This window comes from Pocillopora damicornis, chromosome 1 (genome assembly GCF_964200805.1).
Source record: "Pocillopora damicornis chromosome 1, jaPocDami1.2, whole genome shotgun sequence".
In the NCBI taxonomy this organism is placed as follows: Eukaryota; Metazoa; Cnidaria; class Anthozoa; order Scleractinia; family Pocilloporidae; genus Pocillopora; species Pocillopora damicornis.
Genome location: NC_142670.1, coordinates 22,389,611 through 22,396,190, shown reverse-complemented (window position 1 = coordinate 22,396,190; position 6,580 = coordinate 22,389,611). Strand labels below are relative to the sequence as shown.

Sequence of the window (6,580 nt, the reverse complement as noted above, 5' to 3'; positions counted from 1 at the left end):
GTATTTCAACCGCATTATCCTCTTTTAAAGCAAGCAGGATCTGATCAACAATTCCAGCTGATAAGTTTTTTAATTTTTTATCTTCCCTCTCCTCAAAAATATATTGTTTGTTGTCATCAACATCGATGCAAACTGGTCACTTTCCTTTCAGGTTTACGTCATGATCTTACTGATGCTCTCTGTTTTGTCAGTGTCGTTAGGCTGATCCTGACAAAAGCGCTTTGACTTAAGGTGTAGGGATGAAGGAGTGATTAAGGTGTGAGAGAAATGCAGGCCAAATGGTTGGACTTCATGGCAAACAGTCGGGGCTCAAACTCTAGTAAGGGTCTTTGTATTGAGTTCTTGGGACTTACAATTCCTCTCTCAACCCGAGGTTACAATACCTTACCATACCTCTCTCAACTGGAGGTTACAATACCTTACAATACCTCTCTCAACTAATAGTTACAATACCTTACAACACCTCACTCAACTGGAAGTTACAACAATACCTCTCCCAACTCAGTAGTACAGAGCCTAAGTTTTCTTCTGTCATCGGCTCAAGACGTAACGCATATTTAAATCTTGATATTTACACGCCAATTATCGTATTAAATGGTTATTGAGTAATTTAGAGGACAGATTTTCTCCTGTGAAAATTACCGCTTTCCAAACCCATTCGAAGAGCATTAAAATCACTATGCTCACTCGTTTTTCAGCTGAGATATAAAGATCGTGCTATGCTCTATTAATTTCATTCATTTCACTGTTTTTTTTTCTTTTTTTTTTCGGATATTGCATGTATTCATGGGTATGACGACGTTATACTACCGATCCATTTCCTTATCGTCCATGACTGCATGTTCAGAAGCGCGGGGACTAATAGTCAAGAAGTTTCAGTCGCCTGGGAAGGCCAGCGAGTACTATTTGGTGGAAGTCTCTGAGGAATGTGAAACAAAAACTTTCTGTTTATCCTTTTAGATGAAAAATTGTAAGTACCCAAAGGAATTAGATTGGTATTGTACCTGTTTTGTACACCCACTTTTATAAATATAGACCTTGTATTAAGGCAGGAGTTCCAATAAAAGCCGATTACTGGTGATCCTCCGCTGACTATGAGACCGCTTGGGAAAAAGTTCTTGTAATCCTTGTCAAGGTGATGTATGTACTGGTGTTGTACGTGGGATGACAAATGTTACCGACGACGTCCCTCAAGAACCAGATGAAGTGGAGCCAGCACATGTTCCAGACAGTAGAAGGGAACGAAATAAAAGAAGAAATCAGCGAGGATTTGCTGGAGGGTCTGAACGAGCTGGATCAAGTGAAAAACGAAGAATCCGAGGCGATCACTTCTCAGGGATTGGAGGCTGAACATCATGTGCTTGCCGCCCAATAACAGGTTTTCCTTCTCACAGTTGGGCGAAGGGCTGTTTCTCATTCTAGCATTATAAGGAAGAAACGAGTTTTATGTCTTCTAGACATACTCAAGTAAACACGGAGATACAATGGGCTATATAATCTCTCTTCTGCAAACGACATACTGTAATGGTGGTTTATTCGAAGTGATTTGAGCGAAACCAAGAAAAAACCTGCACCCCTTCAATGGTTTCAGGCTATTTTCGCTATCGATAAGTCAGAACAAGTCACCGATGTATTGCGGCATTCTCGAAGGATTGTCGAATCTTATTTTCTTGGTAACCTGTCAAATAAGTTTGACTGAAGCCTTTCACTTTTGATAGATTTAACATCAAAGGAGCATGCTCACCTTCCGGGATGAACAACACCTTTCAAAAACAGAAAATGGTAGACATATTTTCCATAGATAATTGCTTGTTTCTGTGTAGCCCTCGAAATTAAAAACACCAGGCTTTTATTTTGCAAGATTGGAAATAATTAATACAAGTCGTAGGTTATGCAGTGGATTGAGTCTCTGATAAGGAGAGGCAGTTTTTTTAGTTATTATCAGCAGCAATTATGAAAGACAAGAGGCCTTTTTTTTATGAAAGGAAAAGTAAACAACCTGTGAGAAAGAAGAAAGAACTGATATCGACACAAGTAATCCTCGAGACCCTGACATCTTTCAAGGAGTAATGATAACATTCTAAAATCTGTCTAGACATATCTAATCTATTTTGGAAGCAGATGTTCTTACACCAGTGAAACTCCCTTAGTTCGCAGGGAAATGACGACCACCTTTACATGATGTCTCTATTCCGAGGTGAGCAACGATAATTTGACTTCCTGGACACCAGAACTTCATTTTGCGTCGGACTCTTCGTACACCTCATAATAATGAGGAACTTTCCATGGGAAGGTTAGAAGAATTATTTGTTGAAATTTGTGAGGAATGAAATTGTGAGAGAAACGTTTTCCTTCGAGGTGAACTGATTTTATCCAATTTTTAATAAAAATAAATACTAAAAGTCGCACAACTTCAGAAGTAAAATTTCCATTGTGGAAAAAGAACCAACATCCTTTAAAAAAAAGTAAAATATTTATTACCCCTGGATTGGAAGACACTGTCCTTTCTGAATTGGGCGTTGTCAATATCTGAAGAGAGTATTTAGCCATTAAAATTTGCCAAACATTTTCCCAAAGAGGAACCTATCAGTAGCCTATGGCACAGATATCTGTCCATAGGGTTTTTAAATTTATTTCATCCAGTTACTTACACAGTACTTACAAACTACATAAGTTACGAGGCTAACATAAATTACATAATAAGCATAACTTAGTAAACCAATCTAGTTTACACTGCTTACACAGATACCTAACATGCACGTACAAGCAGTTTACGTGCACACACTGGCAGCTTTACATCGCTTGTACAAACTACATTGCTAATGAACACACTTTACATGTTCTCATACCGAAATTTTTATTCCTATTAGGATAATGATAGCAACGCTAACTTCAATGACACATTGATAATATTAATAATGATAAGACTCACCAGGTAAATAAAATAGCCATAGCAAGCGGGATCTAAGCATTACATTTTTTAAGGTGTCATTTAAATAACATTTATGTCTTGTAGACACTACGTAAGGTACTTAGCGATATCAAGCGTTTGGAAACTTTTTTATTTCAAATTTAATCTAAATTTGCCCATTTTTTTTTTAAACGTGCTTAGAGATTTGTTTGCCATAGCGATTTATTTCCATGTTTCAATTTTTCTTTCAAGATACATAAGAAAGCCTTGGAAATATATTCCCGGTCTTCTCCATCCATGATGCTGCTAAGCTTTTCCATTTTTAAGGACAACCTCTCTTTTTATTTCATGCGTAAGCCATGGAGAGTAACATCGATATCAACAGGAGAAGAGTTTCCTGGTGTTTAACTACATTTGTTATACATTAGACTTACAATGAAAAATCTGATCGGTTGGGAGCATTCAATCAGATATCTGCAGCAAAAATTTGCAGCAGATATTTCATTTATCATGTCAAGTTCAAAGACTGCCTAGTTACCCATTCCCCCTTCCGTGTTGTGTTAATATCCTTCTGCAAACTCAGAAAAAAGTGTTTTCTTTTGCTGTTTACTTAAACACATGAGTAATAAAACGATTATTGAATTTGCTTTTCGTATAATATCATGAGTATCAAACTTCACGTCTGTGTTATATACCTCAGCATTCGGCTTCAGCAGATCACTCAGACTTCACTTTTTATGATTCATGATATCATGTTAAACCTCATCCAATATTTGCTTAATAGCTGCTGCAGTTAATCCATAGAAAAAAAATAAAAGAACATAATAAAGTCAACATTCGCCCTGATTATAATAATATTAATGACTTTATTGGATTACACAATTACTGGCAGAACCAGTACTTCTCATTGTGGTCCTCTGATCAAGACAGAGATAGGATACAGACAGTTACAATCAGGGCATTGGTTGAGATATTCCGCTGAAGTTATTTTTAATCTTTGAAGGAAACAGAAGCATTTGTCTTCAACACGTTCTCACTGGAACCCTTCCTCAAGAAAAAGCATTGCCCGTCGTTGTCGTACAATTTTCATTCACAAAATTTCCCGTCGCTATCGTTTGGGCTTTTTGGTTAAACAGCCTTCCTTTCAAGACAATATTTGTTGAGTTCATCGACTTTGACCGTTCCGAAAGTTTACTCAAAGGTCTCCCTCTCCAATGAACTCAGGATGCAATTCACTCCGGAAAAAGTTGCCATTCGAACATACAAAACCCAATAATTAGGGAATTTTGATCCTTCCCTTTCAGAATCCCAGTTGCATTTGGTCTCTGTTTGCCTCGTACACAAGGTGAAATGTTGAGATAAGCTTATGTAACCTTACTGATTGGCGTGTTACCCACCCTGCTAAATTTCATCGCGTTTTTAGGAGTATTTTTATTTTCCCTGCATATGATACCAGTTCCTCTCAGGGTACCTCACATACAGAATTTACTGGCAGTTTGCTCATTCATACTTAGTAAAATATACAAGTCCGTTGAGAATTTTTTCTCCCCTGATAACAAACACAATGCCCTGGAGGTACTAGAATTTAGACCTTTTAGACCAGCATTTGATTCACAGCATTTTGAGGTGGCTTTCACTTGTTATTATCGCTCAAGCAGTCGACTAATAGTTCAGTTTATAGGAAGCAAAATGCCCGCACTAGTATATCTTTCCTTCAAGCCCTGAGTTAACCCTCAGAAATTTCTTTGGAAGGAGGAGGCTCTTTGATTGCCTTCAGTTGATGAATTTATTAATGTTTTTAGTTTATATGAGCTGGAATTCGTTTCTTTCTGATTATATTATTTTCCCACTTACTATGAAATACGAACTTTTGCGAAAGTTCCAAAACAATGTTGAGCAACGCGATCACCGCAACTCAAACATACATACCATATACCGCAACACATGTTCGTTCCAATCCGTTATCAGAATGGCCCCATCTGAATAAGTCCTCACTGAACCAGATTTGGAGTTCTTGGTTCGACTCCACCATCAGTGGGGAAGAAAGGTTATCGAAGAGCAGTTCTGGCGATTCGGTTGTGGCCCAAGGCAGGCTGTAAAACGTACAGCCCCAAGAATTTGATCGGTAATCGTTAGTAGGCAGAAGGAGATTACGGTCATTGTCAGTTATCAGAGTGGCCATTTGGTTAGGAATGAGAGGAGGCCAAAAGCATCCCCACTTGGACTGATAGCTTGGGTCTGGTGCATGACAGCTGACATGACCATGTTGGTATGTTAATTTGAATGTAGTGATGTTACCTGAAATGGTAGTTGTAAAGATACCATACGAATCATCTTTGGCTCCGAAGCAAACTCTAGACGGCGTCATCTGTATCCATCCCATGGCTGGGAAAAAAATCAGTAGATTTTGAATGGATTTCTTGATTTTTTTAAACAAAAAATGGGATGACAAGTTAGATGGCTATACGCCATATATAGGGATAAAAAGGAACTTTTGGATGGGGCTTGATTCATAGATAGATAACCAAAATTTGTTCTCATTTAAAGTTTTTCATAGAGTAAAAGCCTTTTACATACCATTAATTATCTCACAATTGCTGCCTTCGTATCCTTTTGGGCAAACACATCTATACCCTTTGTCTGTAAATCCAGTCTGACAAGTCCCATCGTGTTGGCAAGGAGTTTGTCCACAAGTGTTCTAACAAGTGTGGTAAGAGGGGTTGAGCGCAAAAGTATGTAAATGAGAGAAGCAAATGGTTACGATAATTTGAAATGACAGTTGAAATGTAATCTATGGTGATTACAGGAAAACGGTCAGCCAATGAACTACCATGTGAATAACTTGATAAGTGGGAATTTACTATAAAAGAAATTATGACATACAGGGTAAATCGGTTACGAATGCTCTGACCATTGTTCCTCTGTAGCTGTAGTTCACTCAGGGCCTAAGGTCCTGAGGATGTTTACTGTGTGTGGCATTATTCAGCTCGCATATAGTGATGGATGGAGAGCCGTTGGAGAATTTATCAATTAACAATACAAAGAGAAACTAAAGAAGGGAAGGCCACACTTGCTTAAGAATGCACTGACCATTGTTCCTCCATAGCTGTAATTTGCCCAGGGCTTGAGATCTTGGGGATGTTCATTGTGTGTGGAATTGTTCAGTTCACATTTAGTAATTGTCGGAGAGCTGCTAATCACTACCTCGTCGTAACTGACGCAGTTGAGTTCCATGTAGCATAGAGTGGAGCAGAAGTCTTGCACAAGGGATTCTACGGTTCTTATTAGGTGATTTATGAGTAGTTTACCATGGAAAGCAAGAGATGATGTAAATTCCAGTTTACGACATAGATCTATGAAGAATTGAAGATAATATGATCAGCACCATTTGACTTTACGTGAGTTTACGGCTCACAACTTCATATCTTGACGAGGAAAGAAGCAATTTTCTTTTTCAAGGGAAACTTAAGATTTGCTCAAAAAAACTTGTGCAGTAGTCTGTCTTTAGTAGGAAGTCGTAATAAATGAAAACGAACATTATTGCGAGAAAGGAAACATTTCTAATGCATTAAATTAGGTCCACTTTAAAGGTTTCACTGATAACCGATCAATAATTCATTATTGACTGTGCAACTCTTTTACGAGGTATAATTTGGAATTCACACCATA

At 38.0% G+C, this 6,580-nt stretch overlaps 1 protein-coding gene across 2 annotated transcripts; it reads right to left on the bottom strand.

The window, feature by feature from the left end:
• Positions 1 to 243: 243 nt before the first annotated feature.
• Positions 244 to 6,495, bottom strand: LOC149052795 (uncharacterized). Of its 2 annotated transcripts, none has more exons than XM_089205670.1 (3): positions 6,002 to 6,495; positions 5,489 to 5,609; positions 244 to 5,296 (listed from the first exon to the last, which is right to left on the bottom strand). In XM_089205670.1, exons 1-3 carry the CDS (start codon positions 6,143 to 6,145, stop codon positions 4,827 to 4,829), a joined length of 735 nt encoding a protein of 244 aa, XP_089061796.1. In that variant the 5' UTR covers positions 6,146 to 6,495; the 3' UTR covers positions 244 to 4,826. The 2 variants fall into 2 exon arrangements, with proteins under 2 accessions (XP_089061796.1, XP_089061799.1); XM_089205673.1 differs by having other exon boundaries at positions 6,116 to 6,495.
• Positions 6,496 to 6,580: the final 85 nt, after the last annotated feature.

What these genes read in the sequence shown, in the direction of transcription:
- LOC149052795 (XM_089205670.1), bottom strand. Translation starts at nt 6,145, where the DNA reads ATGGAACTCAACTGCGTCAGTTACGACGAGGTAGTGATTAGCAGCTCT. An exon ending in ACAGCTATGGAGGAACAATG is followed by an intron (nt 5,610 to 6,001) that starts GTCAGTGCATTC and finishes CACACTTGTTAG; the next exon opens with AACACTTGTGGACAAACTCC. An exon ending in CAATTGTGAGATAATTAATG is followed by an intron (nt 5,297 to 5,488) that starts GTATGTAAAAGG and finishes TTTTTTTCCCAG; the next exon opens with CCATGGGATGGATACAGATG.